Source organism: Hippopotamus amphibius, chromosome 9, assembly GCF_030028045.1.
Source record: "Hippopotamus amphibius kiboko isolate mHipAmp2 chromosome 9, mHipAmp2.hap2, whole genome shotgun sequence".
NCBI lineage: Eukaryota > Metazoa > Chordata > Mammalia > Artiodactyla > Hippopotamidae > Hippopotamus > Hippopotamus amphibius.
In genome coordinates, this window is record NC_080194.1 from 113,552,659 (window position 1) to 113,571,379 (window position 18,721).

Consider the following 18,721-nt stretch of genomic DNA (forward strand, 5'->3'; position numbering starts at 1 on the left):
TGCCAACTTGGGGTGTTTTATAAAGTTTATAATGATGTTAGTGCCAGAAAGAGTAACTGACAGAAGAAACTAGAATTGAGGACACAGCTTTCCTGGGTTCAAATTTCAACTTTGATTCAAACCCAAAGTTCCTAGCTATGCCACCGTGAACAAGTTACCTAACCTCTTTTAGCCAGTTTCCTCCTCTTAAAAAAATAAACAATAAAACAGCAGATAATAAGCAGCTGAGGGGTGTCAAAGGGGCCATTTTTGCAATCAGGGAGGTCATGGTGACTGCGGTATAGGCTTGGTGTGGGGAAGGTGTACTCCTTTCCGCTTCTAACTTCGGAGGTCCTGGGACTTCCCTGCCAATCCAGTGGTTGAAAGACACTGCGTTTCCAAAGGAGGGGGCATGGGTTCCATCCCTGGTCGGGCAACTAAGATCCCACATGGCCCGCGGCTAAAAGAAAAAAGAAAAAAACCCAAACAACTTCAAAGGTCCTCCATGGAGGCCTGGAAAGAGATTTGGACTGGGGTTCCCTCACCCATTGAACGAATACTTGTTCAAAGTAAGCACAGGGGCTGCAAGTGTGAACAGGACAAAGTTCCATCGCTCAAGGGTTGTAATGGGGGAGACAGACTAAAACAGGTAACCAAAAATGTGTAATCTAAAGTTACAAGGCAGAACCCCGGCTCAGCTCCAGCTTCCCCTCACTGACGTGTGGAGGACTGGTCTGGGCTCTCCAACAGCCTCGCAGCGCCAATCCGCTTAGTCCACAATCACTTCCGCCCGCCTGGTGCCGACATCCGGTTCCTTGGGCTGATTTCCATTCTTAGGCTTGAGGGGGTGGGGTAAGGGCGCGGCGTGGGAGGGGGAGTGTGTATATGACGCCACATCCGGCGCGCGGCGGAACTGGTCTCCCTCTGCTTCCGCGGCGGAGCCGGAAGTAGAAGCGGAGGTGGCGGCGGCCCAAAGCGGAGGGAAGGAGGAAGACCGGGAGCCTGAGAGCCGGAGTCGGAGTCGCAGCGGAGGTAATAGTCTGAGACCCCTCCAGGCCACCGTCCGCAGCGCGGGCCCGCGGGGTTCGACGGGAGTTAGCGGGGGGAGGGGGGCGGCCCGGGCTGGGGGACCTGGGGCCGCGGGGGCCGATGTGAGGGGAGGCGGGGAGGAGGGGGGGAGGGGGGGTGGGACACCTCCAGAATCGAGTTGTCCCCCCGCGACCCTGCGCCCCCTAGGGACACTGTTCCGCGGTTTCATCTTCGCCTTTCCCAGGAGACCCCTGTGCGGTGCGGAGGGGGCGGCGGCCCCAGCTCTGACCCGCGCCGGGGGGGGGTGGGCCATGGCGGAGATCAGCGACCTGGACCGGCAGATCGAGCAGCTGCGGCGCTGCGAGCTCATCAAGGAGAGCGAAGTCAAGGCCCTGTGCGCTAAGGCCAGGTGAGCCCTGTGGCTCCGGGGAAGAGAGGCTCGGGATTCCGGCCTGTGGCAAACCCAGCTGAGAACTTTGGGCCTGGCTCATTCTGGACGCTTTCCCAAAGAGGAGCGGCATAGGGCCTCTTCCCTCGAGGAGCAGCCAGCCTATTGGGGGAAGACAGACCTGGATAAAGACACTTGAAGTATTAGATGATGTTTTTCCAGTGAAGTTAGTTGTAGAAAGTACGTAGCTCGGGGAAACAACCCTATCTGTCTGGAGGAGACAGAGAACGTTTTTTGGAGGGACTGAACTTTGGGATAGATCTCGAAGAACAAAATGATAAAAGGGAGTGTCAGCAAGAACAGGAGTTCAAGCAAAAAAGAGTCCGTGGTTTACAATATTCTTTTAATTCCAATAAAAACCCTGAAAGGTGGATGGAATTGATCCCATCTTACAGGTGAGGACTCTCATATTCAACAATTAAGGAATGGATCCTGAAGCCAGTTCTCCACGGCCTGTCCCTTTTTGGGCATAATGCGAGAGAGTGGAGTTGGATCACTCTCGTATTCATTGTGGCGGCCTAGGAAATAGTAGTAAATAAGCCAGAGTAGAAATAAGCAAGGTGTGAAGGGAGGCCCAGCTCAGTCCTGTGGGAAGGAGGATGATGTAATGGTTATGAGCCAGGCTTTGGAATGTGATGGCACCAGGTTGGAATCAGCTCTGCCAACTTCCTGGCTGTGTTGGTGGCCTTGAGGTCCCTGAGGCTCAGTTTCTTCAAGTGGGGATAGTGGTATTTAATAAGATGGTCGTGAAGAGTAAGTAAGTTGGTGCTTCGGATGTGCTTAGCATAGGTTTTGGTAAGAGGTAAGTGCTGGACAAACATTAGGTGTTATTATTACTTTGTAGGAAGCGGGCAATGCTGATATGGATAGCAGTTATTAGAGAAGAATTATAAGAGGAGGTGGCCTTGAAAGATGAAAATAATTTGGATAGCTGATGGGGGCAGGCCCAGTGAAGAAGGGCATTCCACGCAGGATGAGAACAGGAGTGGAGTCAGAGAGGTGTGGGCAGTGATGAGGAGACCAGTTACCTGCCTTCAGAGGAGCTTTCTTTGGCTTCCACCATGCTGGAGAATTGTGAGGAAAGAGTCAGCAGAATTACCCCAGATTTATTGGACAGCAGGCCCACTGTTAGCCTGGTCTTGTACTGGCAAAGAACTTATATCCATTTCCTTCCCATGGCAATCCCATGAGGTTGGAATTATTTGCCCCATTTTACAGAACAGGAAGCTGTGACTCCTTGAAGCCTAGTGATTTGACCAAGGCCACCCAGAGAGAAAGTGGCAGTCGGGCTCTTTGCTTGGCTTTGCCCCATACAGACCTGTAATAGCCAGACAGGGCCTGCATGGGTTTGGTGAACAGGCAAGGCCCCCTTTGAAATGTTTGTCTGTGGCTCTTCGTGTTTTGTCAGCTCAAGAAGATTTCCCTGACCAAACTACCCCCAGGATGTTTTTATATGTCTCCGCTCCTTCAGTCTTGATTGGCATTTTTAGGAACTTAAACCCAGTGCCACCTGGCATTGTTCTTTTTCCTGTAAGTCTTACTCCACCCCCCACCCCACCCCCTGGGCCTGGATCAGTGTGACAGTGACTGATGGCTCATGTTTGGATAGCATGGTGTTTTCAGAATAACAGAAGTTATGTGTTCAGTCTTCATTGCTCTTTGCAGCCCTGTGGAATAGGCAGGGCAGGGGTGACTATTTCACAGAAGAGGAAACTGAGCCTCGGAGAAGATAATGTCTCGTCCCTGGTCTCACAGCTGATCGGAGGGGGGCCTGATTTTGGATCCAGGTCTCTCACTATACTCCACGCTCACCGACAGCCAAGCAGACAGATGTTTAGACTCTGTGAGAGGCAGCAGGGGGCTACTGAGGGATTGAAGGGTCCTGCCCAGCGCCTGAGACGGAGCTCAGAGGTACTAGGCACAGGCCTGAGGTGGCCATTGTTATCCCAGGCCCAGTCTGGAGGAGGACCAGCGCTAGCACCTGGCTATGGCCCCCTGGGGACCCACTGGGGGCCCAGGCTGAGGCTGGTAGTGTCAGGAGCTTTTGCTTGCTCGGAGGGTACAAAGACGCAAAATCTTGGAACTGCAGAGGCCTGGGAGCGGAATTTGCTCCTGTGAGAAACATCAGCACCTTAGAACAGCAGAGGGTTTTGAATCAGGTGGTCGTCAGTATGAAGTATAGCTTTATCACCTATAAACAGTGTGACCCTCGCCAAGTCCCTCTACATCTCCAAGTCTTCGAAATGCTTACAGAGCTCAGATGAGGTTCTGCATCTCCAGGGACAGGGTCTGGCGCTTTGGTTGGCAGTGTTCATTGTGGAAGTGAAGGTGAGCAGGTGTGAGCCCTGAGAGGGCTGCTGATGTGCCGCAGGTGACAGAGCTGGGGCCGGGTTCCCACGCCCCTGAGGCCCTGCTCGCACCCAGAGTCTGTGGAAGGGGCTGGTGTAAAGTCTCAGGAAATTGGGCCCCCGAGTTCCAATTCAGCCGCTTTCCAGCTTTGTGACCTTGATTCTGCCCCTTTTTGCTCTAAACCTCAGTTTCTTTGTCAGATGAGGATGGAAGGAACCTCCCAAGTCACTTGGAAAGGTCATTATAAGCAGTCGTTGTGGAGGACGTTTGGCACGAGATGCAGTGCAGGTGGGAGAGCCTGGCTGCTGTCTGGCCCTTTGGACCAGTGCTAGTGCCATCTCCCATCCCTGGACATCCGGGCACACCTCCCTGGAGCCACCTGAGTCATACAGAGCGCCCTGAGCCGGGGAACTCCTGGTCTTGTGGGAGGGGACTGGCAGAGAGAGGGCTGAGCAGATGCCTCCCATGTCAGACTAGCTTGATAAGAGCCAGACCCTGGAGCAGGCCGCCTTGATTCAGTTTCTGCCTGTGTGACTGCAGGCAGTTTCTTCATCTGAGCCGTAGGAATCATCACAGTGCCTGCCTTTGAGGGTGGTGGTTTGCCTGCGTCATCCATGCGGAGCTCTTACTACCCTCCCGGCACGTGGTGTGAACTGAAGTGTTTACGGCTGCTGTGATCGTTACGGATGAAATCTAGAAACATGGCAGTCTGTTCTGCCTTTCTCCTGTGCTGCAAGGAGAAAGGGAGGACAGAGTCCTCACTGCTCTAAATAAATAACAGAAAAGTGTCAACAGCATATCACTTTGAAGGGGCCTCTGATGACTGGCCTGCCTAGGGCACCACTCCTGTGCCTTTGGACAGTCTGGGAGGAGGCCCCTGTGGTGGGAGAAAGGGGCTGGAAGAGCTCAGCAAGGGCATGGTCTCGAGCAGAGGGCTCTGTGTGGAGAGGAGGAGGAGATCTGTTCTCTGGGAGTAAGCGCTGGATGCGTGAGAGGGAGCAGCAGGGAGGGTCAAAGCTGGGAAAGTCCCAGACTCCTTGCAAAGGCTTTGGACGCCTAACAAGAGCTTGGGATTTGGCCTCTTGGCAGCAGGGCGCCATGGAAGGGTCTCGAGCAGGGGGCTTTGGTCAGCCTATCCTGGGGAAAGTGCACACCTCCGAACCTGGCCCCTAGAGGTTCAAGGAAAGCCTTATATATCCTCCCCCGCAGAAAAGGTCAGGAATTGGGCTGGGCTGGCCCGGTTGTGGTGACCCTGGTCTTCTGTCTCTAGAGAGATCTTGGTGGAGGAGAGCAACGTGCAGAGGGTCGACTCGCCAGTCACAGTGAGTACCTGCTGTCCCTCCACAGCCTGGCTTGGTCTTGTAGGCCTGAGGTCATTCCCCTTAATCTTGTGGGCTCCGAGGTCTGCCCCTCATCCCTGGGAGCGCCGTCTTCAAGGGAGCTTTGCTAGGAGAAATGGCTGTTATGGGCAGGGTCTTTGGAGTCGTTGGAGGGATGCTCTTGGCCAGGCAGAAGGACTCTTGATTTGGTGAGTAATTGGACTCCACGTGTTCGTATGTGTTATTAACGACTTTATTCTGGGTGCCTGGAGGGGAGTAGGGAGAGCAGAGGGGGCCAAGTCCTCTGGGAGCTGCAGGTCTAGCTGGAAAGACTTGGCTCTAGCTCTTGCCCACAGAATAGCTGGCACTCAGTGTGGGATGAGGGGATTGGGGTGGGAGAGGAGATTTTCGGCCCTGAGAAGTGGAGGCTTAGCCAAGAGTGGAAAGGATCTTCTAAGCGGTGGGTGTTTTGAAGGACAGCCCCTGGCAGCAGAGGCTTTCGGGCTGTGAGTTCCGACCTGCCTTCTCACTTCCAGGTATGCGGTGACATCCATGGACAATTCTATGACCTCAAGGAGCTGTTCAGAGTGAGTGTGGGGAAACACTGGGAAAGGTGCCCCCGGGGATGACTGGAAGACCCTTTTAATTGAGAGTGGGAACTTTGAGTTTGGTGAGTGGAGTAGGGGCCAGAGGCCTCTAGTTACGTGGGTCTGTTGTGAAAGATGGACCTCAGCTTGACTGGAAATGGGCCACCACAGTGGGTCAGGGACAGGTTAGGACCAAGCAGAACCTCCTTCTTCCCTCCTCAGGTGGGTGGAGACGTCCCTGAGACTAACTACCTCTTCATGGGGGACTTTGTGGATCGTGGTTTCTACAGCGTTGAAACGTTCCTCCTGCTGCTGGCACTTAAGGTGGGACCCCCTGGCTTCTGGAGCCCAGACCTGGGCCACCTCAGGCCTGACCTGTCTGCATCCTTTCCACCCTCATCGCCTGCTCCATCTGCCCCCGACTCTTGAGCTGTGCTGCTGGTGATGGACAGATTCTGCTTGGGTGGTCAGAGAAGCTTTCTTTGACTTGGGGGCGTCTGATTGGTCCCCTGGAGGATGAGGTCAGAGGACGGCATTGTAGGGAGGGAATAGAGGCTCACCAGGTTCAGAAAGTGTCAAGGAGCTGAGTTCAACGGGGTACATTATCCATTGGTGGGAGAGAGATTGTAAGGGACCAGATGACAAAGTGCTTTAAGTATCTTGCTAAGGGCTTGGACCGTACCTGGTGGATAAAGGAGGGGCTGTGAGGTTTGTAGTTGAAGGGGGGTGGGGGAGGGTGAGAGGATTCAGCTTTGTATCCCTGGAGGAGGGACTGGGAGCCTATGAGGTGGGTGTAACATGATTCAGGCAGAGATGACATGAACCTGGGCCAGGGTGGTAGAGATGAGGACGGAGCGGGGCTGGCAGATGTGAGGACATCTAGGAGGGAGAGACGGAGCCTTGACCCCAGGCCTGGCTTGGTGGCTACATCCAGGTTCGCTATCCTGACCGCATCACTCTGATCCGGGGCAACCATGAGAGCCGTCAGATCACCCAGGTCTACGGCTTCTATGACGAGTGTCTGCGCAAGTACGGCTCGGTGACCGTGTGGCGCTACTGCACTGAGATCTTTGACTACCTCAGCCTGTCGGCCATCATCGATGGCAAGGTAGGCCTGCCACATGGCTCTCGGGGACGAGAGGGATGGGAGAGGCGCCGGGCCTCAGCCTCCTTTCCCGCCTCTCGCTCTTCCCTGCAGATCTTCTGTGTGCACGGGGGCCTTTCCCCCTCCATCCAGACATTGGACCAGATCCGGACAATTGACCGAAAGCAAGAGGTGCCTCACGACGGGCCCATGTGTGACCTGCTCTGGTCCGACCCTGAAGGTGAGGGCAGGAGCTCTGCTCTTAGTTTGGTGCATGACTGAGGGGGTCCTGTGGTTGGAACAGGTGCCTTGAAGGGACAGTCCGGGCAGGTGAGTTTGGAGCAGAGCAGGACTGGTCCTCACTGGTGTCCGCGCTTGATTGCCGAATGGCTGGCACCCGCGATGAGGAGCGAGAACACGGGCAAAATCATTGGCTCCCCGAATAATAGCCCCTGAGGACCCCTCATTTCTGTGGGCCGCCTCAGCTCGTCTGGAGCGGAGCCAGGATGAAAGCCAGCCTCCCGATGCCGGTCTAGGGCTCTTGTGCTGTAACACCGACCTCTGCTTCCTCCCTGCCCTGTGACTACCTCCCCACTGGCTGGGCAGCCCTGGGTCAAGGTGCTGTCCTGGCATGGTGACTGTTTGGACAGTAAATTACATGCTCACCCTGATGGTGAGGTGGCTTAACTATCAGGAAATTCTTTCTTCTTTGGAGCTTATCTGCTTCAGCATTTGCTGTCCTATCCCCAGGCTCCCTCAGAATACATCCGGGCCCTGTGCTCTTGCCATACAGGCCTCATTGGGGGAGGGGGACAGGATACTCTCCTACGAAGGGCAGTGGGCAACCAGTGACGCCCTGAAGACACCCTCTCGTCATCCCTACCCTCATTTGCCTCAGACACGACGGGCTGGGGTGTGAGCCCCCGTGGGGCTGGCTACCTATTTGGCAGTGACGTGGTGGCCCAGTTCAACGCAGCCAATGACATAGACATGATCTGCCGTGCCCACCAGCTGGTGATGGAAGGTTACAAGTGGCACTTCAACGAGACTGTACTCACTGTGTGGTCAGCACCCAACTACTGCTACCGGTGAGCTGCCTGGGCCGGGAGGTGGAGGTGGGGATCTAGGCTGAGCGGCTCCCTTCACGCTGCTGCCCTCCACCTTCCAGCTGTGGGAATGTGGCTGCCATCTTGGAGCTGGACGAGCATCTCCAAAAAGACTTCATCATCTTCGAGGCCGCTCCCCAAGAGACACGGGGCATCCCCTCCAAAAAGCCCGTGGCCGACTACTTCCTGTGACCCCTTCGGCCCCTGCCCCCCTCTGGCCCCCGGACCACTGTGACTCTGCCCTCTGCAGATGGAGGCTGGGCATGGGGGGGGGGGGCTGTCCCCAGCTTTGCTCTCCTCCCAAGAGAGGGCACTTCGAGGGTGAGGACTTTTCTGGAGAGGCGTGGAGCACCAGCTCCCTGCTCCTCTTCCCGTGTCTCCCAACTTGAACCATGAAGTTTCCAATAATTTTGTTTTTCTTTTTTTCCTTTTTTTTTTTCTCTTCTTGTTTGTTTTTAGATAAAAATTTTGAGAAAAACCAAAAAAAAGAAAAAAATTCTAATAAAAGAAGAAAAATGGTCTTTGGGTCTGTGTCAGAACTGATTGGGGGTGAGCAGTGGTGCCAGTCTGGGACCTGGGTTAGTGTCAGAACCTTGACTGCCCAGAACCCTAATCCTGCCAGCAGGCTGAGGCTCAGGCCAGTCAGCTTGTCCAGAGCCTCCTGGTCCTCACTCAGCGACAGTGACCGCTCCTGAGGGCTTCCTGAGTGCTAAGTAGCCGGGCAGGTTCTCAGGCAGCCCTGTTTAATTCTCAGAACACTTCAGTGTCAAGACATTGATTCCCCCATTTTCCTGAAGAGGAAACAGGCCCAGAGTGTTGACTTACACGCACAAGGTCAAGCAGCTGGAAATGACAAATCTAGATTGGGGCCCCGGTCTCCTCATAGAACCTATGCTCACCCAACCCCACCTGGGGCCAAACACCATTAGCCCAATGTTTCCAGAGCACGGACGTCTTTTGAGTTTTATTAACAAAAATACTCTGGTCCTGAGAACAGACCGGTGTGGCTTCCACTGGGGTGAGGGGGTAGAACTTGCCGAGCCCCAAGGGTGAGGCTGGGAGGTGGGAGTGCTGGTCCCAGGTCCCATTTGGCCAGGCAGAGCCTCCCTCCATTCACACCGAGGTGAGAGCCGGGAAGGGGAAGCTGGCCCCAGCTGGACTCCAGCAGCTTAGCCAGAGCTTTGAAGCCAGAGGGGGGTGGGAGGGAAATCAAAGTGTGAAGTGGGGTGGGGGAGGCCCAAGGTAGCCATTTGGTGTGGGGGATGGGGCCTGTGGGAGTGAGGGGGGGGCAACAGGCCTGGGGGAAGGGAACTGGAGGCTTGTGATGGAAGACAGGGAGGGAGGCAGAGGGGCTTCGCAAAGGCTCAGTACATTGGTTTGGAGCCCACATCCAGGTAAGCCCCAGGCCCAGGGTAGGGCAGGGGGAAGGGGCCCCCTTGGAGGAAGTGCGAGGCAAAGGATGCTGGGGCTGCGGCTGCGGGGTATCCTGAGCCTGCTGGCCCGGGCTGCAGCTCCAAGAAAGCAGCTGAGTAAGGGGCTGGGCGCCCAGAGTCTGGAGCCTCAGGGAAGCTGGGGTTCCTGAAGTGCAGAGAGGTATCAGAACAGGGGAGAGGGACGCCCAGCCTGAAACAGCCCAGTCCTGTGCCCTTGTCCCACTCACCTGGTTGGAAGGTGACCAGGGGCCCCATGGAAAGCTGCAGGGTGCAGAAGGTAGGCCTCAGCACTGGCGCCACCACAGGGAGGAGCTGGGGCCGGGGCAGCTTCCCCGGGCGCTGGGGCCTGCTCTGGATCTGACTCACGAACGTCTCCACCCAGTGTGGAATCGCAGGGACCCCCTGGGACATCTGGGGAGGCAGAAGACACAGTGTGGGCTAAGGAGGATCCGCATCTCAGGCCTGGCCCCATCACCACTGGGACCACACTCACCTCCATTCCCGTAGGCTGCCGTGGCTACTGGCTCTGGGCCCCGCAGTTTCCTCTTCACACGGGCATCTCGCTCCCTGGGGAACAGTGATGGTGATGAGGGTGATGATGAGGGTGATGGTGATGGTGATGATGGCACTTACCAGGTGCCAGGCATTGCACCCAGGGACCCCATCAGGTAGGTGCAATTATTATACCCATTTTACAGAAGAAGGAATGGAAGGCCAGAGAATTAAATGACTACAAAATAGCAGAACTGGGATTTATTCCCCACTTACAACTTTCCAGTGGTTTCCTATTGCATTTAGAATCCATGGAACTTCCTTCCCAAGCAACGAGGCCAGGGCACCATCTGACCCCAGCTCATCCCACCTTGCTCGCTCCGCCCACCTCCACTAGCTGCCTCTCAGCCACACTCTGGAATCCCCTCCTGTCCCCTCTTCACCTGCTTTTCTCCTCCGTGTCTCAGTTCAGGCATAACGTCTCAAAGGAGGCCTCCTGACTTCCCACAGCACCACACACCCTCCCTGATGACCTCTGTCAAGAGTGATACTGTTATGTTTGTTAGGGTGATCTTTGAATTAACATCTGTCTCTTCTGCCTGACTCTAAGTGTCTTGAGGGCAAGGGCCAGCTCTGAAGGGGTTCGTTAGAAGCCAGTGTCCTAACTAATGAAACCTTTGCAGCCCACCGTAATCTGGCTCGCCATCGCCTCTCTCACCCCACCCCTGCCACACCGCGGGCATGCTCCCACCTCAGGGCCCCGGCATGTTCCCAGATACCCACACAGCTCCCTGCTATACTTCCTCCAAGTCTTTTCTCAAATGTCCTCTTAGTGAGGGCTTTCCAAGCTTCTTATCTAATAAATGCCTCCCTTCAGTCCTTCTGATCTTCCTTCCTTTCTTTTTTCTCTTTAGAACGTATCCCTACAATATTATATAATATTTATTTCTCTTGTTTACTTGTCTACTCCACCCACCAGGATATCATCAGTTCCACGAGGGCAGGGACTTTGGTTCGATCACTGTTGCATCCTCACCGCCTAGACCTGTGTCTGGCACATAAGCGGGTGCTGAACAAGCATCCAAGTCAGTGAGTGAATACATGTTTTTACTTACATTGTGTTCCTGGCATCCAGCACAGCGCCTGGCACACAGTAGGCGATTAATACACATTTGATGAACGAATAAGCGAATGAATGCAGGATGCCCACCTCTTACAGTTTCTGCCATTCTCCCGGAAGCCCTTGGCAAAGGGGTTGGCTGCGATCTTCAGTTGTGTGATCTGGGTGGGGGGCACACATCCAGAGTCAAAACTCCCACAGCCTGGGCAGGGCACACCACCCCCTCAAGCAGGCTCACTCACCCGTGGGTTCTGGTAGGCTGTCACGGAGATGAACGTGGTCTCGGCGAAGCGGAAGGAGGCAACGCCCCCCCAGTGTTGGCTGCAAAGCTGGGCGGCCCGCACCAGGTGTATGCGGGGCTGATACTTATGCATGGAGTGCAAGATCAGCTGGGAGGGAAGAAACGGGAGTGACTCCCTACCCTGGTCCCACCCCCACCCCTCATCCGGGGGGTCCCAGCCTGGGCCTCACGTGGCCATGGGGGTCCAGTGTGCTGTTGGTGAGCTTGACACGATGGAAAGACACAGGCTGCCGCATCCAGTGGGCACCAGTGGCAGGAGAGTCGGGGTGAATGTAAACGCGGTCGGGCAGGCGGGGCTCTGCCTTGCCGCTGGGCTCCCAGCGCCGGCCCTGCCATCGGTAGCGAGCCCCGTCCACGGGAACCACATCCAGAAGAAACAGGTAGCGGGCCTCGGGGTCCAGGCCAGTGACTGACACTCGGCAAGCAGGGAACATGCGCCTGGATGGGAGAAGGGACGGGAGAGGCCTGGAGCTACCCACTGGCTGGGGTTGGGCACAGCACCGGCAAGGGGGCGTAGCCACTGGCTCACACAATTCTGTCACAGAAAGCCGAGGGATGTGGAGTCAGAACTCAGGGGGTAGGATCTTAGAGCTACGAGCTTGTCTCATCCCATTTTACAGATGAGAAACAAGACAGGCAGGTCAGGTGATCTGAGCAGAGTCACACAGCAGGTTAGGAGCAGCGTCTGGATTCCTGACCTCTGGCCCCTTAAACTCCACTCACAGAAGAAGGAGTGACACACTTTTCTCCTGGAAATCTCACCAGCAGCCTTCTGCTCCCCACCCTGGTCTCCTCGCTTGATCTCCAGCACCAGAATCTACAGCTGCTGGACAAACTTGCTTCCGAGAAAATAAAAAGGGGACTCCCCATGAGAGTGCCTGAGCTCCTGGTCTCGATAAAGACCCCCACACAAGACCACACACTGACCACATCCTTGCCTCCAAGGTGACCCCAGAACTAATCACATACTGACTGCTGATCCTGGCCAGACTTCCCTGATTCTGGTCAATGACTGGCCCTTGACCTCAGTCATAGTCTGAATCCTGGCTCTAGGCACAGACTGACCCCTGATCTAGGCCACGTCCTGGCTTATAACCCAACCCAACTTTCTGCCTCCGGCCCAGACTGACCTAGGACCCTTGCCACAGGTTAGTCCCTAAACCAGCCACGGACTCCACAGACGGACCCTTGACCCGTGCCACAGAATGACCTCTGGTCCAGCCACAGAATAACCCCTGACCCAGGCCACAGTCACCCTCTGAACTCAGGCAGAGCTCTAGCCTCCCTAGAAATCCCCACACCTAGCCCCACCACCAGGCGCTCTGCTTTTCCCCAGCGAGCCCCGCCAGGCACAGACTGGGTCCTCTGAGCCTGGCCCAGCCCCTCACCTCCCAGCTTTGGTGATGACCATCTCTGTTCCCACGGAGCTGAACTCTTTCCACAGCTCCCGGTTCTCCAGGCTCAGGCTGACTCCAGGGAGGGAGTGAAGGCCCTCTGGGGCTGGAGGGGGCGGCTCAGTGCCCAGGGCTGGGGGCAGCGGGGGTAGAGGTGGGGGAGCAGCCAGAGTTCGGGGAGCAGCCTCAATTCCAGAGAGGAAGCAATCCAGTTTGGGGGTGTCCAGATCTGGAGATGGGAGGAGAATGAGGAGCCAGCCGAGGGCCACAGCCCCCACCCCAATTCCTACACAGGAGCTGCTCCCACCGCTCACCAGGGTAGCGGTAGCCTTCTGCCAGGCCAGGCGGGAAGCCGGAATCTGCCCCAGGCTGCGGGGGCCCAAGGCGGTAGCCAGTCCCCAGGGAGGGGTACAACTCTCGTGGATGGTACATGGAGTAGTCCTGTATGGCCTCAGGTCACGCTGCCTAGAGTGCCCCAGTGCTGAGAGATGCCCCCTTTATAGCTCACAGCTCAGCCCCTTCCAGACCCAGAATCACAGCCCCTCCCCTCGTTGGGGCCCTGGAGTTAGGCTGGGGTGGAGACCCCTGGGGCCTGGAAGGGGTCCAAGAGCAGCCGGATACCTGGGTACCCTCCCCTCCTCCCCTCCCCCCCAGGCTTCATTAGCCCCGACCCCCTGCCCCCTCATTACATAATTAACTCCTCGGCCTGATTGATCCCCGGGGCTCGACAGGGACGCAGTTTGGCGCTTCCGGCCAGCTGGTCCCCGTTCCCACGGGGGGAGCCCCCGCTAGGGATAACCTACTGAGGGGCGGGGCCTGAACCCTGAGATGGAGCCTGGAGTCCTGCGGCAGACCTTGGCGCCCCAGACTTTTCTGGCAGGTGACCCCCCCCCCTTCACTAGAAGAGACTTGGAGGAACGAAGCATGACTGGAGGGAAGGAGCAGGGCTGGAGGGACGCAGCCTGAGCGTATTGTTATGCGGGGCACTGGGGACCTCGAGGAGTCTGCAGCCTGGAGTCCTTCCTAATTCCCATTCTGAAAAGGCTCCACCTCGGTCAAGTCTCAAACTTTTAGAGACGCCCACAGCTCGACAATCTCTGACTGCTGGCCCCCAGGTTTCCCAGCAGGTCCTGTGTTGGGGAACCCTCAGAACTACACTTCCCATCAGGCCCAGCGCAGAGGTACGGCGCAAAGGAGACAGGCAGATGCCCCTGGGGCCGCTGGAAGTTGTAGTTGGGATGAGGTGGGTGGTGAAACCAGCTGCGCGGTTGCCTCCCAGGAGAGCTGCCCCTAGGCGGCGTCAAAATGTTTAGGCTGGACTTCCTAGGTGGCGCAGTGGTTAAGAATCCGCCTGCCAATGCAGGGGACAGGGCTTCGAGCCCTACTCTGGGAAGATTCCACATGCCACGGAGCAACTAAGCCCATGCGCCACAACTATTGAGCCTGTGCTCTAGAGCCCATGAGCCACAACTATTGAAGCCCACGCGCCTAGGGCCGGTGCTGCACAACAAGAGAAGCCACTACAGTGAAGAGCCTGCGCACCACAATGAAGAGTAGCCCCCGCTCACAGCACCTAGAGAAAGCCCGTATGCAGCAACGAAGACCCAACGAAGCCAATAAATAAATAAAATAAATAAATTCATTTAAAAAAAGGTTCCTATCAACTGGAGTAATGCAAAAACAAACAAACAAAAAAACGCTTAGGCTGATAAGATGCAGATCAGCTGAGGTCATAGGCCTGGCGAGCTAGAGTGGGCTTGGGACTCTCCACCAGCAGTGAGATCTGCCCCCGGTGCTAGAGAAGACAGCTGAGCCCCGGGAGCGGAGGCTCCCAGCTTTGACCGCCATGTCTACCCCATGCATCCGGGACTCAAAAGGGAACAGGTCTATAGAGGCAGGAGTCTGCATTTGAATCCCCCTGCTTCCCGTATTCCACGTGAGCCTGGGGCGTCTCCACTCCATTGTTTTATTATATACAAACGCTACAGAACAAGGGGAGCAGACACGCGTGGGGTAAGAGGGGCCTGGTGGGAGGAGAATTTCACAGGGCAGATGGTGCACTGGGGCCAAGAGAGCAGCACACAGGCCATATCTATAGAGCAGGCGGGGCAGGAAGGGGTTAAAAACGAGATCCAAGCCAGCCAGATCGCAGGGAGGTGCGGGGGTGTCGTCCACCTTGTCCACCTTCTGATCTCCCCCCAAGGTCACAGTGCATGCAATAAAATATATGTACAGGAGCTGGATCCTTCCTCTGCCAGGGCGCTGACGGTCCAGAGCTCCGTTCGGGTGAAGGGAAGCCAGTGGCGCCCCCTGGCGGCCAGGCCGGGCTGGAGCCACATGCGTCAAGAGCAGGGGTCAGTCCCAGCCGTTGTCTTTGATCATGTGGTTAAGTTCAATGATGTACTTCCCCTCTTTGTACTTCTGGCTGCTCTCGAAGGCCTGTTCCTGAAATGAGGGGAGACTGTCATCCCTGGAGCTAGGGCCTTACCAAAAGGGATAGGGGTTGGGGAGTGGATATGATTGGCCCCATTTTACACATGAGGAAGCTGTCACCCAGAGAAACCAAGCCACTTGCCCACAGACACAGAGCTGGTAAATGGCAGGGCCAGGTTTCTCACTAACAGGGGATAGACAGAACTCTCGGAATCACAGGTGCTTTTCAAGTCCTAATGTTGGCTCCAACAAAGAGGATATGGAAGTTTCTAAAAGATCCAGGATTACAAACTGGTAGCCTGAAGGCCAATTTTGGCCTATACATGTGTTTTGTTTGGCCAACAGAGAGTTCAGTAAAAATAACTTTCAAATAGTAAAATACGGGGCAGGTCGTGCTCATTCCAGTTTGCCAGACTGACTCCCTCTCCAGATCTATGTTGTCCCTTTTGCAGATCCACAGTATCTACCTTGGCCCTGCAGGCACTTGAGTTTTTGAGCTCTGGATTAGGCTACTTCCTTATTTTACAGAGGTCTAGAGAGGCCAAACCACCTGTCCAGGGACAAATCTGTGGCAGAGCCAGGGATGAACTCAGGTCAGGGTTCTGTCTCTGCCTGGGGCATCCTCCTCATGGAGGCACTGCAGCTTCAAGTGATGCCTGAGGATTCCTGTCCCTTGCAGTTTCCCAAGAGCATCTTATTTTGCTGCATCTAATCTGATCCCCATAACAATCTTGGGTGCCAGGTGGTGGCTTTATCCTCCACTGACAGATAAGGAAATGAGACTCAGGGTAGTGAAATCAGACCCTGAGCAACAGCAGTGGCAATGAGGCCAGTGGAAAAGGAGGCTCATGGACCCAAGCTCCATGTTGCTGTGGGGTCTTGGGCAACTTCTCTGATCCTCTGAATGGCAACAGAAGCTGGGGGTCAAGGGTTTGGAGTTAAAAAAAAAAGACAAAACAAGGATTCTGGTCCCTAATTGGTTACTTACCAGCTGTGTGACCTTGGGGAAGTTACCTAACATCTCTGGGCCTTCCTTTCTTCTTCTGTAAAGTGGAGATAATAACAGCCTACCTACAGGATTGCTGTAATGAGTGAACGAGATAAGATTTGCCAAGCACATAACAGTGCCTGGCACATAAGCATTCAATAAATGGTAACTCTGATTATATCCTCACCTCTACGATGGGAATGCTTGTGCCTGTGAGGAGAAGGATGAGTTAAGAGAAAAATTCTAAAAGCCCTTGTAGGATGTGAGGAAAGAGAACATGGTCAAGGGGATGAAAAGATAGTTTGACTTGGGTGAGCTGGGCCTATACACCCTGAAAGATTACCAGGTGACTGCTTGTGAGGAGGAGGTGATGTGAGGTCAGGTCAAAGGCAAGCCTGGGGTCAGAGGTCACTGACTCACATATTTCCAGCCCAAAGTGGTCTTGCAGTTTTCGCAGTGGATGTCAGCGACAGCATGGAGGCCTGTCAGCAGTACCCGCTCCTCGGCTGGCCCGCAGCCCACGTTCACCCTGTGGGGACATGGGGGCAGTCCCAGGGAGGGTCCCCACCATCACAAAGCCCCCCTCTAGCTTGTATCCAACTGGATCTGTCTTTAGCACACAAGAGAAGGGCGCTCAAAGCTTCCTGCCCAAACCAGGGGACTCTGACAGTCTCAGTATGATGCCAGGGGTCACAAGTCACAACAGAGGTCAGGGAAAGAAAGAAGGGAGGCTGACTACTCACACAGAGTTGAAGAGGTAGGCACGCCCCTGACTGCCCTGGAAGGACTAAAGGGAGAGGGAAAAATGAGGCGGTGTCAGGGCTATTGGTGGGGAGCTGCCAGGCACCTTCTAGCCTCCCATTCCAGCCCCAGCTGTGACCTGGTTACCTTGGAGATGAGGTCGTCGTGGTTGGCCAGGTGAGCACGGCAGTGGGCACAGCTGTACCTCCGGTGACAATCATCTAAGTAGGCCTGAAACGTCTTGGGCTTTGAAATCCGCACCATGGCGGGGGCCGGGGGCAGTGGCCCCACGCGGGGAGCGGCCCACGGGGAGCAGAGGGAGCCCAGTGCCTGCAGGGGAAGGAGTGGGCTGTCAGGACCCCGGCCACACACATGCGGGCACGCCCTGGGCCACGGGGACTCTCTCTGTCACACTTGGCTGCTGTCTCCTCTCCCCAGAGCCAGCAGCCTCTCCAGGGGCCAGAGCTGTCTCAGTTTTGACTCACGGAGGAGGCCTCAAGTTGCATCAACGGGGAAACTGAGGCTAGGAGGAGCCCAAGATGAGTCACCCACCTGCTTTCAGCCTCACCCCTGCTGACCTGGCAATTGAAACTGGAGGAAGGGGCTCTAGAGTGGATGAGCTGTCAGTTCTCTGTTTAGGGGGAGCATGGAGGGGGTTAGGAATTGTATGGTCCTTAGGACCTCATCTGAACTGCTGGGGGTAGGGGCGACTACACTCGAGGTACAGGGAGTTCACCTAGGGAGAGGATGCCTCACCTGGGGAAGGCAGGAGGCCTCAGTGAGGTGGAGGGTCGCCTAGGAGGGAAGGGGCTCTTACCTGGGGACGCTGAGGCCTTGTCTATGGCGAGCGGATCTTACCTGCATCGCGGAGCCTTACCTGAGACTCTGGGCCTCACCTGGGGCGCGGGGATGGGGGCGGGCGCCGGGGGGGAAGGGGGCAGTGCTTGCCGCGGGGCCGCGGGGCGACGCGCACCCCTGACGATGCGGGCCTCACCTCGCCTGGGCGCGCGGGAGTCCGGCCCGCCGAGGTGGCCTGGCCTGGGAGTGGGGGGCGCTCCTGGTGGGCGCCGTCCCCCCCGGCCCGGCTTCGCAGACGCCGCGACTTGTTTACACCGAGACCAGCTGCTGCCGCGGCTGCGGCGGGAGGGGGAGGGGGCCAGTCGCTGGTCCCGGCGGCCGCCGTGGCCAATCGGCGTGCAGTATGCAAATGAGGGGGCGCGTCACACAGCGGCCAGCGCAGGCCTGGGCTGCCCTTCCCCCTACTCCTGGCTCGGGCCGGCCCGGAAATGCGGCTGCGGCCCGAAAGCCAGCCAGCCAGCCAGCCCCACTGCCCGGGCTGGGTCGCCCCCCCGGGCCTCCCGCTGTCCTCGAGGGGGCGAGGATCTGAGGTACCTAACCTGACGTAGGGTTAGGAAGGAGATGCTGTCTGGACGCACGCCCCTGGGAAATAATAGTCATAACTGTCTGCGCTGACCCACCGCCCGTGCCCCACTCCCTTAATCCCCACAGCAATCCTAGGAGGCCGCGTCTGCTATTGTTCCTGGTTAACCGGGGAACTGAGGTCCACAGTGGTCTAGCAGCTCTCCAACGCTTATCCAGCTGATAAGAGGTAAAGTTAAGATTCTGACTTTGGTCCGATTCCACGGTTCTTGCCATTGCACCAGGGACAGACTCTTGAATGGGAAGAGCTAAAGGTATCCATCCGTGTTAGAACCCTGGCAGCCAGGGCCTCAGAACTAGCCGATTCCTACTGTTGTGCATCCCCTCCTCCAGGCAGCCTCCTTTGATGTCCTGCCCATCCAGGCTGGGTTTCTCACCTCCCTTTCTCACCTCCGAACTGGGTTGAAAATGAAAATGTCTGTTTAAACGTGTCTGCCATACTAGACTTGGTCTTGTACCCTGCGTTGGCCCCAGCACC

The 18,721-nt window shown here is 56.3% G+C and overlaps 3 protein-coding genes across 5 annotated transcripts; 1 reads left to right on the forward strand and 2 right to left on the reverse strand.

The window, feature by feature from the left end:
* Positions 1 to 893: 893 nt before the first annotated feature.
* PPP4C (protein phosphatase 4 catalytic subunit) lies at positions 894 to 8,408 on the forward strand. Of its 3 annotated transcripts, none has more exons than XM_057750644.1 (9): positions 894 to 1,011; positions 1,253 to 1,417; positions 5,076 to 5,127; positions 5,661 to 5,711; positions 5,934 to 6,035; positions 6,646 to 6,819; positions 6,910 to 7,036; positions 7,694 to 7,883; positions 7,964 to 8,408. In XM_057750644.1, exons 2-9 carry the CDS (start codon positions 1,320 to 1,322, stop codon positions 8,091 to 8,093), a joined length of 924 nt encoding a protein of 307 aa, XP_057606627.1. In that variant the 5' UTR covers positions 894 to 1,011; positions 1,253 to 1,319; the 3' UTR covers positions 8,094 to 8,408. The 3 variants fall into 3 exon arrangements, with proteins under 3 accessions (XP_057606627.1, XP_057606628.1, XP_057606629.1); XM_057750645.1 differs by having other exon boundaries at positions 909 to 1,011; positions 1,216 to 1,417; XM_057750646.1 differs by lacking the exon at positions 1,253 to 1,417 and having other exon boundaries at positions 943 to 1,011.
* A 460-nt stretch (positions 8,409 to 8,868) lies between these two features.
* On the reverse strand, positions 8,869 to 13,073 carry TBX6 (T-box transcription factor 6). Its single transcript, XM_057750222.1, has 8 exons — positions 12,956 to 13,073; positions 12,636 to 12,870; positions 11,418 to 11,685; positions 11,189 to 11,335; positions 11,037 to 11,107; positions 9,828 to 9,901; positions 9,562 to 9,745; positions 8,869 to 9,479 (listed from the first exon to the last, which is right to left on the reverse strand). Exons 1-8 carry the CDS (start codon positions 13,071 to 13,073, stop codon positions 9,266 to 9,268), a joined length of 1,311 nt encoding a protein of 436 aa, XP_057606205.1. The 3' UTR covers positions 8,869 to 9,265.
* Positions 13,074 to 14,593: 1,520 nt separating this feature from the next.
* YPEL3 (yippee like 3) lies at positions 14,594 to 17,784 on the reverse strand. The gene is given in 5 exon segments (XM_057695589.1): positions 14,594 to 15,086; positions 16,483 to 16,591; positions 16,806 to 16,849; positions 16,951 to 17,138; positions 17,141 to 17,784. Coding segments are annotated over 5 exon segments (468 nt in total). The 5' UTR covers positions 17,178 to 17,784; the 3' UTR covers positions 14,594 to 14,996.
* Positions 17,785 to 18,721: the final 937 nt, after the last annotated feature.

Excerpts from the sequence above, each read along its gene's own strand:
- TBX6 (XM_057750222.1), bottom strand. The coding sequence starts at position 13,073 with ATGTACCATCCACGAGAGTTGTACCCCTCCCTGGGGACTGGCTACCGC. Across the intron at positions 11,108-11,188 it reads CAGCCTACCAGAACCCACGG|ATCACACAACTGAAGATCGC; the intron begins GTGAGTGAGCCT and ends CCCCCCACCCAG. Across the intron at positions 9,746-9,827 it reads GGCAGCCTACGGGAATGGAG|ATGTCCCAGGGGGTCCCTGC; the intron begins GTGAGTGTGGTC and ends CTGCCTCCCCAG.
- PPP4C (XM_057750644.1), top strand. The coding sequence starts at position 1,320 with ATGGCGGAGATCAGCGACCTGGACCGGCAGATCGAGCAGCTGCGGCGC. Across the intron at positions 5,128-5,660 it reads GGGTCGACTCGCCAGTCACA|GTATGCGGTGACATCCATGG; the intron begins GTGAGTACCTGC and ends TCTCACTTCCAG. Across the intron at positions 7,884-7,963 it reads GCACCCAACTACTGCTACCG|CTGTGGGAATGTGGCTGCCA; the intron begins GTGAGCTGCCTG and ends TCCACCTTCCAG.